This window comes from Rhinatrema bivittatum, chromosome 8 (assembly GCF_901001135.1).
Source record: "Rhinatrema bivittatum chromosome 8, aRhiBiv1.1, whole genome shotgun sequence".
Lineage (NCBI taxonomy): Eukaryota > Metazoa > Chordata > Amphibia > Gymnophiona > Rhinatrematidae > Rhinatrema > Rhinatrema bivittatum.
In genome coordinates, this window is record NC_042622.1 from 265,290,090 (window position 1) to 265,305,100 (window position 15,011).

The 15,011-nt window shown below is 42.8% G+C and overlaps 1 protein-coding gene across 1 annotated transcript in view; it reads right to left on the reverse strand.

The window, feature by feature from the left end:
• Positions 1 to 852: 852 nt before the first annotated feature.
• The window catches only part of LOC115097627, a 25,905-nt gene continuing 11,746 nt past the window's right edge, over positions 853 to 15,011 (reverse strand). The window contains exon 3 of the mRNA XM_029613566.1: positions 853 to 1,790. Within this exon, the coding sequence (XP_029469426.1) occupies positions 853 to 1,790 (938 nt within the window). The remainder of the gene's footprint in view (positions 1,791 to 15,011) is intronic.

Below are 15,011 nucleotides of genomic sequence, written 5' to 3' on the forward strand. Positions count from 1 at the left end.
GTCATTCGAGCCATATAAGCCCGATTTGGCCAAAAAATCATTCTATGTAAGATTTTAAAATGGGTCTCCCACACTCCTCACCACTTTCCTTATTATTCTGTCACAATCTTAAATAGTACACCTCTTTCGACCATGCTTCTGCTAGATTGTCACTGCGCCTGAACCTTGTTCCAAGTCTCGTTCCAGGATCCTTCTGTTCCAGTTCTGTTCCTGCCTTGTTCCTGCTTCCTAGTACTCCAGCGTCCTCCTGTTCCTGTCATCTGTCCGTCTCCCCAGATAGTACCTCCGGACTGTCTTACTGGTACTGACCTCAGCTTGCTCCTTAACCTGCCTGCCTGCTGCCTGCCTTCTGACTCCAGTCTGTTCCTCGACTTGCCTGCCTGCCACCTGCCTTCTGACTCCAGCATGCTCTTCGACATGCCTGCCTGCTGCCTGCCTTCTGACCTCGGCCTGCCTGTGATCCCTAGACAGTTTTACAATGCATTTACAGGGATAGCGCAACTTAAAGCTACCCCCTAATGCTATGGTTTCGGATTGCGTATGTATAAAGGACTTTCTATGTTGTTGAGTAGATTTAGATAAGTCAGGGAATACCCGAACTAAAGCGCCATTAAACAAACCAGGACTAAAAGAGCTTGTAATAAAAAATGGAAGTAGTTCGTATCCCTACTCGCAATAGATACTGAATGATTATGAAGATGATGCTTTTCGACAAGAAAGTCAAAGGTCTATGTTCATCCCAGACACATCAACACAGCTATTGCTAAATATAAAATATCCTGCCTCATTCCTAAATATAATTTGGCATTTCAATGGTAGGAAACGTTATGCAGAGATTTCTTTTATTTTTGTTTACCGCAATAATTTATGGCATATTACTTTTCTCAGAGCTCCTTTCACCTCGCTGTTCCTGATCGTATAAATGAAAGGGTTGAGCATGGAAGCCACCACACTGTAGAGCACGCTGATAGCTATGTCCCTATCTAAGGAGTAGGCTGATGATGGGCGAATATAGGTGAAAAGCACAGGTCCATACAGCAGAGTCACTACAGTAAGATGAGAGGCGCATGTGGAAAAAGCTTTGCGCCTACCCTCTTCAGAATTGATCCCCAGAATAGTTACAATGATGCAAATGTAAGAGATCAATATACATAGTAGAGGGGTCATTAATATGACAGTGGTTTCAACAAAGAGAAGAAGCTCATTGGCTGAGGTGTCAGAGCAGGAGAGCTTCAGCAAGGGTGGGAGGTCACAGAAGAAGTGATGGATCTCATTGGACGAGCAGTAGGACAGACTAGCGGCCATGACAGTGTGTGCCAATGAGTGGAAAGAGACAATGAGCCACGATGTCAACACCAATGCAATCCGCACATTTCTCCTCATCAGCACAGCATAGTGCAAAGGTTTACAGATCGCCAGGTAGCGGTCAACCGCCATTATTCCCAGCAAGAAGCTCTCCATGTTCCCAGCAGAGAGAAAGAAATAAAGTTGGGTGAAGCAGCCAGAGAAGGAGATAATGTTATTCTTGGAGATGAGATTGGCCAACAGTTTGGGGACAGTGATGGAAGTGAAGCAGATATCCACAGAAGACAAGCAACTGAGCAAGAAATACATGGGGGTGTGAAGGCGAGAATCAATCCTTATGAGTAACACTATAGTGATATTTCCCAGCAGAGTGATAATGTACATGGTAAGAAATATGACAAAGAGCAGAGTCTGAAGTTCTGGATGCTCAGAGAATCCCAGGAGAATGAATTCAGTCACTTGACTCTGGTTCCTTATTTCCATTTCTTTCATTTACCTGAGGGCAGGGAGAAAGGGGAGGAGCATTGACTTAACATGGAAATGAACTACAAGCGAGGAGAAAAGGGAGGAGCATTGCAGCGCAGAACTCAACTCTACCTGGAACTGAGTATTGTAACAACTCCTCCCACCCCTCCTTCCAATGCTCCCCCTTCTCTCCCTCCTCTCCCCTACCCCATGCCTCCTCCATCCATATCTCCCCTCCTCCCTCTCTCATCAATCTCCCTGCCTTATCTCTGGTTCTTCCCCTTCCATATTTTCCTCCATTGCTCCTTCCTGTTATTGTAACAACCACTCCCACCCCTCCTTCCACTGCTCCCTCTGCTCTCCCTCCTCTCCGCTACCCCATGCCTCTCCCTCCCTATCTCCCCTCCTCCCTCTCCCATCAATCTCCCTGCTTATCTCCTGTTATCCCCCTTCCATCTTTTCCTCCTTGCTCCTTCCTGTTATTGTAACAAACTCCTCCCACCCCTCTTTTCCAATGCTTCCTCTGCTTGTTATGAAGGCAGAACAGTGCACACAGTGCACACAAAGGATTTTAAATAAACTGCATTACAAGCAGGGGATGAAGAAGAAAAGGAATTTCACAGTAACTCCAACTGGTTTTTAAGTGAACGTTTTGCAGAGTTGAATGCTGCACCTGTCTCAGTTGGCCGAGAGGATGCTGATAAGATCAGCTCAGACTGTACAACTGGCTGCACTTCCTTAGCTTTACAAACTCTCCCTGTCTGTCCTCCCACCTCCCACCCCTCCTTCCAAAGCTCCCTCTGCTCTCCCTCCTCTCCCCTAGCCCATGCCTCCCTTCTCTATATCTCCCTTCTCCTTCCTCTCTGCCCACCTGCCTTTGCTGTTCTCTACTTTTCCTCCCCTTTCTCTGTCTTGTTTATGCTTCCCCTTTCCCTTACTTCTCCTTGACATCCCGTGTGTTTTGGTCTGATTGCAATGCATGCACTACTAAGAAAAAAAAATCAGTAAGGAACCTTTGCAAACATCGTTTTGTGCCCTGTAATACTTTTAAAGGTCTTGGTCAGCGGATTTGTCCGGCTGAGTTTGGAATTTAGCTGGACAAAGTGTTAAAATTGTGGGCCAATGAATGGCTAACTTACCTGGATAAAAAGAGATGACCGGGTGTGGGGCTTATGTTTAGCTGGGTAGCAGCCCTGAAGTGCTAGATAAACTTACTCCACTGTCTTTGGGTCTATCCAGCGGGAACCCGTACCTGGGTAAGTCCAGCTAACTTCCTGCTCTCAGCACCCTGAATGGACCTATTAGTTTATAAATATAAATGAAGAAACATTTTGTTGGTATTCAGGGATTTCACAGTGCTAATCAGTGATTTCTCAGAGACGAGGAGTCCCTCAGATCACAGGGAACTGTCTGCCCTCTATAGTTACTCCAGTGAGCCATAGCAAATGGTTTAGTCCACTCACTACCCTAAACTAGGTCCTCCTCTGGGAGGTGCTTAGACCTTAGAAAAGGACCCAGAAAAGACAAAAAAATAAATATAACAACTGAGGAATCACTAAATAGCAGTCAAATGTTTATTAATTAGCACAATCTGTGGTCAGATGACCTCCTCACTGATTCAGATGCTGGTTGGTTACTCCAGCTCTACCTGACACAAAAACCTGAAAGAAGTGTGTGAGACTTGGTGCAGGACCCTGCTGATACCCAGCACTAACATACCTGTCACTAATCATTCACAGAAACAGTGCTAATAAATGAATGTTATATATATAAGAAAAGGATTTACAGTTAACTCAAAAGGCTTGGAAAACTGCAAACAGCAAAAGGAAAAAAAGGAACAGTAACTGCTGGTACTTAACAGTTTGTCTGCAGAGTGAAATGCTGCTTCCTTCCCAGTCAGATAGGAGGGTCTGTGCAACCTTTTCCTGTCACCCACAGCTGTACTTCCCAGCTGAAACAGGTCTCTCTCTCTCTTTCTGCTAATTCCAACTCTCATTCTCTCAGCCCGTTCTATCACTCTAACAGATCCTCAGCAGCAGTGCAATGTCTGCTGAAACGAGCATCTCTCTCTCAGTGTTACAGTCTCTCTCTCTCAGAACTTAGCAGCAGGGTGAAGACATCGGTCCTGGGATTCATCCCCTCAGCTCCAGCTCCTGGTGCCAGTGGAACTGCGCTCTTATGCCACTGCTGACCGGCTGAAGATCATCTGAATAAAAAAACCTTCTCTCAATATACCAGGCAAATAACAAGTAAAACTCCTGCTCATCACCAACAATAATTTTCCAAGTGCGTGGCTCGACTTTTGTGCTGTACCAGAGAGACATTTGAAATTCTGCTGACTCCGCCCCTCCAGCTCTGCCTCAGCTCCATCCCTGAAACACCTCTGCTCGCTGGCTATAAAAGACTAAGGGTTAGAGCAGTGGGAAGCCAGGGTTTAAATACCACTGTCACCACTCCTTGTGGCCTCAGGGTCAGATTGTGAGCCCACTATGAATAGAGAAATAACTACAGTACCTGAATGTCATCCACTTTGAAGTGCTGAAAGTTGGAATATAAATAAAAAAAAAAAAAAAAAACTCAGGCTCCTGATTGATTTACCCCATGTAACCTCTACAGTACCGGGGGGAGGGTTAGGTCGGCCATATAAATGTAGATAGTTGGGTGGCTGGTGATGGAAGGACTGCCTGGTAACCTGCCTGCCTGGTGCGACGGTGGCACACCTCACACGTCACCCGGTGCTGCCTTGGATCAGAAAAGTCTCACGGTTGGAGAACATCATCTTGGTGTGCAGGAAGTGATCCTGTAGCAAGGACCTGCTCTCCAGGTGATGCGTTGTCCTCTTGCACTGAGTACAAGACTCCTAGGGCTACTGCCCAGGAGGGAAGGGTTAGGTCGGCCATCATAAATGTAGAGCTGGGTGGCTGGTGGACATGAGGACTGCCTGGTAACTTGCCTGCCTGGTGCGAAGGCGGCACACCTCACGCGTCACCCAGATAGGATTATAGACAGTGCTAGGAAGGAGCTGGCTGCTGAGGTACATATGGGCACCAACGACATAGGAACATGTGGGAGAGAGTTCTGGAAGCCAAATTTAGGATTTCAGGTAGAAAGCTGAAATCTGGAGCCTCCAGGGTGGCATTCTCTGAAATGTTGCCCATTCCAGGTGCAGGTCCTCAGAGGCAGGCAAAGCTCTCGGGTTTCAATTCATGGATGCGGGAGCAGGGATTCAGTTTTGTAAGAAACTGGGAAACCAGAATGAAATCAGGCTGCTGGCACTAACTTTTAAAAAGGAGATAGAGCAGCTTTTAAATGGTTCGGAGGAATGTATCTTTGAAGGATACTAATGAAATAGGAGAGCTATGGCATCCCAACAGAGAGGTTCCAATAAATGCAAACGTAGTCCATGTGCCTGTAAGTAAAGAATCCAAATTATCCCTATCATCTGAAAGCAGGTTGTTAATACAAATAAAAAACACACTTTGAAATGTCTGTATGCCATTGCCAGAAATCTAAGAAGTAAGATGGGAGAGTCAGAGTGTATAGCGGTGAATGATGAGATAGACATAATTGGCATCACAGAGACTTGGTAGAAGGAGGATTAACGGGACAGTGCTATATCAGGATACAAATTATATCGCAATGATAGGATCAACTTGGAGGGTGTGGCACTTTATCCAGGAGGCTATAGAGTCCAACAGTATAAAGATCATACAAGAGACTAAATACTCATTAGAATCTATATGGGTTGAAATCGCATGTGTGTTGGGTATGAGTACGGTGATAGGAGTATACTACCGTCCACCTGGCCAAAATGGTCAGATGATGAAATGCTAAGAGAAATCAGGGAAGCTAATAAATTTGGCAGTGCAGTAATAGGAGATTTCAATTACCCCAATATTGACTGGGTAAATGTAACATCAGGACTTGCTAGAGACAAAGTTCCTGGATGGAATAAAACTACTGCTTCATGGAGCAATTGGTTCAGGAACCAACGATAGAGGGAGCAATTTTAGATTTAATTCTTGGTAGAACGCAAGATTTGGTGAGAGAGGTAATAGTGGTGGGGCCACTTGGCAATGGTGATCATAACGTGATAAAATTTGAACTAATGACTGGAAGGGGACAGTATGTAAATCTACAGCTCTAACACTAAATTTTCAAAAGGGAAACTTTGATAAAATGAGCGAAATAGAAAAAAACTGAAAGGTGCAGCTGCAGAGGTTAAAAGTGTACAACAGTGTGACATTGTTTAAAAATACAATCTTATGGGCCCCAATTTCTCTGCTTGAAATTCAGGTATCAAGTTGTTACCGGAGGGTAAATGTCCTGGCCCTGGGGTTCCCTACTGGTGGTGGGGGGCATTCCCTGGGCACTATGGCTGATGCTACGATCACTCTCATTCATAAAAAGTCACCCCTAGTATGCCTCACTGGCGCTCACAAATAGGTATTGCTGATCTGGAACAGCTACGATACAGTCTTAAGGGTAGCATGCTAAATTTACCAGTACTTGGGGGCCATATCTTGATTATTTGAATGATACTTAAGCTAATTTGTGGTACCACTTGGGTTATTTTTTTTTTCCACTTCTATTGTCCCTCAATCATTTGCTCCCCTATGTACTCTCTTTTGCCATGTACCTCACTGCAATGTGAGTTATTGCTTCTATGTACTTTTCTCTGTTTGTTTGGAAAAATATAAATAAAGAGTTATAACAATACAATCTTAGATGCGCAGTCCAGCATGGTTAAAAGGTGAGCTGAAAGAGGCCATTTTAGCCAAAAAAAATCCTTCAAAAATTGGAAGAAGGATCCATCTGAAGAAAATAGGAAAAAGCATAAGCATTGTCAAGTTAAGTGTAAAACACTGATAAGGCAGGCAAAGAGAGAATTTGAAATGATGTTGGCCGTAGAGGGAAAAAGTCATAATAAAAAGTTTTTAAAATACATCCAAAGCAAGAAACCTATAAGGGAGTCGGTTGGATGACTGAGGGGTTAAAGGGGCTCTTAGGGAAGTTAAGGCAATTGCAGAAAGACCAAATTAATTATTTGCTTCTGTGTTTACTAATGATGATGCTGGGGAGATGCCAGTTCCAGAGATGGTTTTCAAGGGTGATGAGTCAGACGAACTGAACCAAATCACAGTGAACCTAGAAGATGAAGTAGGCCTGATTGACAAACTGAAGAGTAGTAAATCACCTGGACCGGATGGTATACACCCCAGGGTTCTGAAGGAACTCAAAAAATGAAATTTCAAATCTATAAGATAAAATTTGTAACCTATCATTAAAATCATCCATTGTACCTGAAGATTGGAGAGTGGCTAATGTAATCCCAATATTTAAAAAGGGCTCCAGGGGCGATCTAGGAAACTATAGACCAGTGAGCCTGACTTCAGTGACAGGAAAAATAGTGGAAAGTGTTCTAAAGATCAAAATCACAGAACATATAGAAAGACATGGTTTAATGGAACAAAGTCAGCATGGCTTTACCCAAGGCAAGTCTTGCCTCACAAATCTTTTTTTTGAAGAGGTTAATAAACATGTGGATAAAGGTGAACCAGTAGATGTAGTTTATTTGTATTTTCAGAAGGCGTTTGACGAAGTCCCTCATGAGAGGCTTCTAGGAAAAATAAAAAGTCATGGGATAGGTGGCGATGTCCTTTTGTGGATTACAAACGGGTTAAAAGACAGGAAACAGAGAGTAGGACTAAATGGTTAATTTTCTCAGTGGAAAAGGGTAAACAACTGGGTGGCCCCGGACGGGTTTCCATCAGTGCTGGCCTGGTTTCAGCGAATGGCCTCGTTTCTCCAACTGGAACGTTTGGACTTTGTACTGGGCAAGCGGAAGCCGAATAAACTGTACCGGGCCTGCTGGCAGGCTTGTGTTCTTCTGATGCTGACAGCTGAGGGCAGGTGACTATGAGCCTGAATGGTGCAACTCAGGGTCTCAGTAGGGGGAGGGGGCTTAGGGGATGGAGGGGATGGAGGGGGAAGGGAAAGGAAGGGTCATGTGTGGTGGTGTGAATGGCGTGTGGTGTGCATGAGGCAAAGTGAGGTGCAAATGTTAGTAGTATGAGGGGAACTGGTATGGGGAGAAAACAGAAAAACCAGATGGGCTGGAGACATGAGGGAGGTGTCTGTTGATGTTAGTTTGTTTAAACAACTTGTGTTGTATTGGATGTTCAGTATATTGGTTGTACCTGCTGAGTGCGGGATTCACTGCCTGTTCATGTTTCCTCCCAACAAAAATTATTTTGAAAAAAAAAAAGGAAAAGGGTAAACAGTGGAGTGCCTCAGGTAGCTGTACTTGGACCAGTGCTTTTCAATATATATAAATGATCTGGAAATGAATACAATGAGTGAGGTTATGAAATTTGCAGATGATACAAAATTATTCAGAGTAATTAAATCACAAGTGGATTGTGATACATTGAAGGAGGACCTTGCAAGACTGGAAGATTGGGCATCCAAATGGAAGATGAAATTTAATGGGAAATAAACATTCCTGTAGTTACAGATGTTAGGTTCCATATTCGGAGTTACCACGCAGGAAAAAGATCTAGGCATCATAGTGTGTAATATATTGAAGTCATTGGCTCAGTGTGCTTTGGCAGTCAAGAAAGCACACAGAATATTAGGAATTATTAGGAAGGGAATGGTGAATAAACGGAAAATGTCATAATGCCTCTGTATCACTCCATGGTGAGACCACACCTTGAATACTGTGTACAATTCTGGTCGCCGCATCCCAAGAAAGATATAGTTGCACTGGAGAAGGTACAGAGAAGGGTGATCAAAATGATAAAGGGGATGGAACAGCTCCCCTATGAGGAAAGACTGAAGAGGTTAGGGCTGTTCAGCTTGGAGTAGAGACAGCTGAGGGGGGATATGATAAAGGTCTTTAATATCATGAGAGGTCTTGAACGAGCCAACGATGCCAAGCGGCATCCCTGGTTGTTTAAATTTGGCTGGCGTGCTGGTGAAGGTATTTTGGCAGCACACCTAGGAAGAACAAGAAGCGCCATCCATGCGGAAGTTCACACACATATGTGGGCATACTATATGAAAGCATTAAATGTGCACACAGGGGCACACATATTTGCAACATCATAAGTTATTTATTTTATTTATTGATCATTTTTGTATCCCAACCTTCCTCACAAGATATCAAGTCGGTTAACAGTACAACAAATACTTCTCAGTACCTCCAATACATCTCATATGGTTTACAATAAAATGGACTTAAAAACATACATAAAATAAAATGAAACATAGACAAATAAAACTAGGCCTAAAATTGATATCTCACCCCATTGCTCACATCTGAACATTATGTCTTCAAATAGTTCTATCCTAATAAATCATTATTAAACCCATTTCCCCAAATGGACCCTATCCTTCCTAACCACCATGACTATTGAATTACACCCTCTTACTAGTGGAATAAGATAAATCAAGCCATGTTCTCATAATAGTCGAGACCATAATTAACTACTAGCCCCTTGACTTCATTGAACGCCTGCTTGAATAACCAAGTCTTTATTAATTTTTAAACTTCTGCATGCATGGTTCTAATCTAATATCGAGCGGTAGTGCATTCCAAATTTTTGGGCCAGCCAGGGAGAGAGTCCTCTCTCTGACTGAGCTCAGATGTGCTACCTTTGGTGAGGGAATTGTAAACAATGCTTTCCCTGAAGATCTTAAATTACGGGCCGGGGTATGTATACGAAGAGATGCGTTTAACCATTCGGTATTACTACCATAAATTGTTTTATGAATTAATATTAAGCATTTAAAATGGATTCTTGCATGGCTTGGTAACCAATGCAACTCTCTTAGAACGGTGAATATGATCATATTTTCTCTTATTAGTTAGTAGCCGGGTGAAATATGATCATATTTTCTCTTATTAGTTAGTAGCCGTGCTGCTGCATTTTGCAATAACTGCAAAGTTCGTAAAGTTAAATTTGGAACTCCCAACAGAAGCGCATTGCAATAATCCAATTTCGGTGAAATAATTGCCTATAACACTGTGCGAAAGTCTCCTGTATGCAGCAGGGGTCTTAGTTTTTTCAAAATTTGCAATTTGTAGAAGCCATCTCTATTTATGGCTTTTATTGAGGCTTTCATGTTTAATTCAGCATCTAGGATGGAGCCTAAGTCTCTTACTTCATACTTGATCTCATGAGAAGGTAACAGTGACTTAATATCTGTTTCTTTCTTCTCTGTTACTTTATTACTCATGTATAATATTTCTGTTTTTAAGCTATTTAATGATAGAGACATGTGGGTCAAGAGTTGTTTTATGGATGTAAAATATACTTCCCATAGCTTCAGAGTAGATGGAAGTGAGTCATTTATGGGTAGTAAAATTTGGACATCGTCCGCAAATAGGTAGTGAACCAAACCCAGTCCAGCTAAAAATCTACATAATGGAGCCGGATATATATTAGAAAGAGTGGGAGACAGTGAGGAGCCCTGAGGGAACCCAGTCTGTGTCTCCATGGTTTCCGATTCTGAGGTGCCCAATTGTACTTTAAAAGATCTCTTGGTTAAAAATGATCTAATCCAGGCAAGTGTTGTATCTTTCAACCCAATTTCTTGTAGTCTATCTATCAGGGCTTCATGATTGATGGTATCGAACGCCGCTGATATATCCAGTAAGATTAATAGATACGATTTATTCTGATTGAATCCTCTTTGGATCGTATCAGTCAGGGAAATTAGAAGAGTCTCTGTATTATGGGATTTCCGAAAACCAAACTGTGAAGGGAAAAGCAGTTGTTTTCTTCAAGATATTCCATCAGCTGTCGATTTACCACTTTCTCTAATAATTTCGCCACAAATGGGAGTATTGAAATGGGACAATAGTTTGCCATGACTTCAGGATCAAGTTGTTTTTTCTTCAATATGGGCTTTACTATGGCACATAAGTGTTTGCATTTTGTAAAATGTGCACGCATTTTCGCACATGATACAAAATGGCCTCCTTTGTGCATGTGCACTCACGTGCGAGCACTTTTTGGCGCGATTGCATGTTTCAAAATTACCGTCTATATGTGAAAGTTATAGGCCAATATCAAATTTGTGCTTTTTATGAGAAATTTTAGAAAAGGTTATGAAAAGTCAGTTAACTACATTCTTGGAAAGAAATAGTACCTTCTCAGCTATGCAGACAGGCTTTAGATGTGGTTTTAATTATAACGCCCCCTTGAACGCAGGGTGTTCATGGGTCCGGGAGCGACCTGGCGGGAGCCCCTCCTAGGGCAGTCTCCATCGGTCCTCACGTTCTTGGCGCCTGGCGCCTCCACCTGAGGAAGAAGGTGTTAGTGGGTGGGATTTCCCTCCTTCATCCCAGGAAAACAAATGGGACTGTGAACAAAGCTGACAGTATGTAGAAATATATGTAGGTTATTAAACTATACAAACATATACATTTCTACATGACTATGTACATGGCTAATAGGATGTCAAGCAGCACACTTATCTACTCACTGTTAGTAGTCTCAATCTACACAACTATATACATGTCTACAAGATAGCCAGAACATTTAATTTTTGGCAATTTGGGGGTTGTTGGTCCCTACAGTATACCACCATATAGACTAGAAGGGACCTCTTGAGTTCTCACTTAGTCAAGTGTTATTACTATCCTTTCTCTTTTTTCCCAAGTCTCACCCATGTGAAAAATGCAACTGGGCTGGTGGGCAGTGTTGGCCTGGAGGGTCCATTGTATCTAAATCACTGCCATCTCCTTGGTGCCACTTACGCCCGCTGACAGGTCTGTGCCAATGCTGGGGTCCACCCCCCTTCCTGGTGGACCCGACTCTACCTCTTGGAATGCTGTTGTGGTCCATGCCCTCCTCAGAAACCTGACTGTACCTTTGGACCTGCTGCTGGGTTTCCCTTCGTCCTGGGGGACCACTTGATCTGCCGCTGAGGTCCACACCCTTCAGGGGGACTGTTCAATCAACTGCTGGAGTCCACATCCTTCTGGGGGATCGCTCAATCTGTCACTGGGGTCTATGCCCTCCTGGGGGACTGTTCCACCTCTGGATCTGCCACTGTCTTTCAGGTCCTCTCCCTTGGTAGGGGGGCTTTTCCTGGCTTGGGTTTACAGCTCCACTAGCTTGTTTATCATTCAGTGATTCAGTTCAGCGCCCTCCACAGTCTCAGCTTTCAGTGGTTTTAGCTCTGCTAAGCTCATGGCCAGTCATTTGCTGTTACTCAGCCTGGATGGTCACCTTCTTTCAGCCAAAAGGCCAAGACCCAGGCAGGACCAAGGAAAGAGAGTATATGCATACCCTTCCATCCTACCTTGCTTTCTTTCCTGTTATCTGAGAATTGGGTACCCAAGAGTTTGACTCCCCTTGTTAGTCAGGGTGAGAATCTGTTTGCTTCCTAGGACTGTTTACAGTTAAAAAAACTTCGCCAATTAAAACATTTTTAGTCTTCCAAGTAGGGACAGTAAACTTTCAAACCGGCATGCGGGCGCACTTTGGCGCATGTGCATTGGCATACATCTAGATACATGGCTTTTTACAACTTGTATGGAAATATGTGGGCATGTTATAAAATAGCCTGGCTACATGCACATGTATACCCAATTTTAAGATGGTGTGCGCCTAGGCACGCAAATTACAATTCTATAACAGGTACGCATCCACACCATTGCCAGCTTCACAGTTCATCACCAGTTTGTCCAGTTAAGACTAGGTCCTCCAAATCCCCCTGGTTTGATAGCCTTCTCTCCCCTCAGTTATCCTAGATCCTTTAAACTTGACAGAAATGGCTAATTTCTTCTATTTTTTAAGTTTTACCTCCTCCATAGTTAAAGTAAAGTTAGGCAGCAGTGGACCTGGTTGAGTGACGGAGCATGTAGTTACATGTTCATCTCTTGGCCACACCCTGACACGCCCATGCCCCACACAGACCATGCCCCTTTGTGAAATCAAGTGAGTTGTGGCCCACAGCAGGAAAAACGTGCACATCTGGGCAGCTTTTAAAATTCGGTGGGCGCACGCAAGCCTGACTTTTGCGCGCACCTCCCAGTTTGGCGCCCCTTTTTGCATAGAGTGGCTTCGGCCATAATTATTTCTTTGGATTATTGTAAAGTGTTGTTACTGGGACTTCCAAAGGTAATTATTAAAAAGTTGCTGGTGTTGCAAAGTAGTGCTGCAAGACTACTGTTTGGTAAGAATAGTTAGAAGAGTGCCAAACCTTTTTGTTGGCACTACATTGGCTGCCTGTGTGTGAATGTATTCCATTTAAATTGCTTGCTATAGTATTTACATGTATACATGGTACTCGCACGGAATATTTAAGGAATAAGCTGAAATGTTATGACCAGGGTAGCCACTAAGATCCTCACATGGCTATCAGCTGGAAGTGCCTAATGTAATAGTCAGCATGAGGCTAGAAGGATGTTTTCCATGATAGCTCCAGACCTCGGGAAGAAATTTGCACTCCCTATAAGAGCAGATAAATTTCGTATGCTGATTAAAACTTATCTGTTCCCGGATGTTTTGGAATGTACCCATTAAGAGAGAATAAGTTTAAGGGGATTTTGAAATCTGCAGAATATGATGACTATCAAATGTTTAATCTGGACTGTTTTATTAGAACACAAGAACATAAGAACATGCCATACTGGGTCAGACCAAGGATCCATCAAGCCCATCATCCTGTTTCCAACAGTGGCCAATTCAGGCCATAAGAACCTGGCAAGTACCCAAAAACTAAGTCTATTCCATGTTACCGTTGCTAGTAATAGCGGTGGTTATTATCTAAGTCAACTTAATTAATAGCAGGTAATGGACTTCTCCTCCAAGAACTTATCCAATCCTTTTTTAAACACAGCTATACTAACTGCACTAACCACAACCCTGGCAGCAAATTCAAGAGTTTAATTGTGCGTTGAGTGAAAAAGAACTTTCTCCGATTAGTTTTAAATGTGCAACATGCTAACTTCATGGAGTGCCCCCTAGTCTTTCTACTATCCAAAAGAGTAAATAACTGATTCACATCTTTCCGTTCTAGACCTCTCATGATTTTAAACACCTCTATCATATCCTCCGTCAGCCATCTGTTCTCCAAGCTGAACAGTTCTAGCCTCTTTAGTCTTTCCTCATAGGGGAGCTGTTCCATCCCCTTGATCATTTGGGTCGCCCTTCTCTGTACCTTCTCCATCGCAACTATATCTTTTTTGAGATGCGGCGACCAGAATTGTACACAGTATTCAAGGTGCGGTCTCACCATGGAGCGATACAGAGGAATTATGACATTTTCTGTTTGATTCACCATTCCCTTTCTAATAATTCCCAACATTCTGTTTGCTTTTTTGACTCCTGCAGCACACTGAACCAACGATTTCAATGTATTATCTACTATGACGCCTAGATCTCTTTCCTGGGTGAAAGCTCTTAATATGGAACCTAACAATGTGTAACTATAGCATGGGTTATTTTTCCCTATATGCATTACCTTGCACTTATCCACATTAAATTTCATCTGCCATTTGGATGCCCAATTTTCCAGTCTCACAAGTTTTTTCTATAATTTATCACACTCCGCTTGTGATTTAACTACTCTGACCAATTTTTTTTGTATCATCTGCAAATTTGATTATCTCACTTGTCGTATTCCTTTCCAGATCATTTATAAATATATTGAACAGTAAGGGTCCTAGTACAGATCCCTGAGGCACTCCACTGTCCACTCCCTCTACTGAGAAAATTGTCCATTTAATCCTACTCTCTGTTTTCTGTCTTTTAACCAGTTTGAAATCCATGAAAAGACATCGCCACCTATCCCGTGACTTTTTACTTTTCCTAGAAGCCTCTCATGAGGAACTTTGTCAAATGCCTTTTGAAAAACCAAATATACTACATCTACTGGTTCACCTTTAACTCCTTCAAAAAAGTGAAACAGATTTGTGAGGCAAGACATGCCTTAGGTAAAGCCATGCTGACTTTGTTCCATTAAATCATGTCTTTCTCTATGTTCTGTGATTTTGATATTTAGAACACTTTCCACTATTTTTCCTGGCACTGAAGTCAGGCTAACCGGTTCTATAATTTCCCGGATTGCCCCTGGAGCCCTTTTTAATATGGTTACATTAGCCACCCCCGTCTTCGGTACAATGGATGATTTTAATGATAGGTTACAAATTTTACTAATAGATCTGAAATTTCATTTTTTTAGTTCCTTCAGAACTCTGGGTGTATACCATCCAGTCCAGG